This window comes from Amblyomma mixtum, chromosome 7, assembly GCF_055824585.1.
Source record: "Amblyomma mixtum isolate Tamu chromosome 7, ASM5582458v1, whole genome shotgun sequence".
In the NCBI taxonomy this organism is placed as follows: Eukaryota; Metazoa; Arthropoda; class Arachnida; order Ixodida; family Ixodidae; genus Amblyomma; species Amblyomma mixtum.
The window spans coordinates 65,180,536-65,181,703 of NC_143018.1; the positions used below are offsets into that span (position 1 = coordinate 65,180,536).

At 45.4% G+C, this 1,168-nt stretch overlaps 1 protein-coding gene across 1 annotated transcript in view; it reads right to left on the reverse strand.

Moving 5' to 3' along the window:
- LOC149336333 (uncharacterized) overlaps positions 1 to 1,168 on the reverse strand; it is a 6,325-nt gene continuing 5,157 nt past the window's right edge. The window contains exon 3 of the mRNA XM_089554129.1: positions 1 to 145. Within this exon, the coding sequence (XP_089410255.1) occupies positions 1 to 145 (145 nt within the window). The remainder of the gene's footprint in view (positions 146 to 1,168) is intronic.

Genomic DNA, 1,168 nt, shown 5'->3' on the forward strand with positions numbered 1-1,168 from the left:
TCAGCTCACCAGGCTGAGTTGAAAGCTCACTGAAGAAGTGAACTCGAAGTAGCGCACTCCCTCGCCGCCGTTCTGCAGGGCATGCCAGAAGATGGACATTTCGATGTTCGTGAAAGGTACGTTCATCACGACCCTGGTCACACACCTGAAACACCGTCCAGAAAAACCAAATATGAAGAATAAAATAACTTGAATGCTTGCTGTTGAGATCGTTGTTAGGCGTAGTGAAAAGGCATCAGTACGAGAAAAAATAGGTGACGACCTAAAGTGAGCGAGGCGAAAGCCTTTTCGCGCCGATTAGACTGCCTCGGTTGCTGATTGCGCGCTGTTTGCGCATGAAAGACTGCGCTTCTGTCGCCAATTTTTATCATTCCACTGACGCATTTGACTGAATCATTCCGCTGACGTATCTTCGCTGAATTCCAGTCTGGAAATGGCTAATGACTAACTACTAATTAATGGCCAATTATTAATCAATAGTTACGACATACTATGCCACGATGAATTCAATAATTTTTGGTTAAGGCGTATTACACCACTAATGATGTCCTCAGTATGATTGGCAGCTATAGTGTGACAAATATAGCTATAGTTTTTGCGGACGGACGGACTAAAACCGATGAGCCATGAAAGGCTTTCGCCTTAAAAAACAGGAAAGGATGACAGGTCGAAGCGCATTACTACGTATCGTCTTTTGTCTTATCCTGGCTCCCAATAACCAAATTTACACCGCTGTTCGTGCGCTTTCTAACGGATGACCAATCATTTTTCGTTAAAATACCTATGCCGGAAGTTTCAGTTGACTGGTCGCTGTGGGTCTTGAATAGACGGTTTCTGATGCTGTAGGCTACAGGAACAAGCTAAAGCGCACACATTGCCAATGGAACCGGAGGTGCTGTGCGCCTTAGGCATACGGTTAATGACTTACGGCAGCGCCCTCAGTTTTTTCGCATTGCCTTTTCTCCCAAAAGAAGTGACCGCTCATTAGTGCCTTATTGCATTGCAGTGCTGTCAAGATGCAACAGAGCGACATGCTAATAAATAGGAATGCGCGAATACTCAAGCGTGCCTCGCAGTCACGACTCTAACGAGAATGAGGAACCACAGCCTAGCCAAACTTGACAATGTCTTGTATTGTTTTCATGTTGCTGTGTCAGCGGGCGTTTTT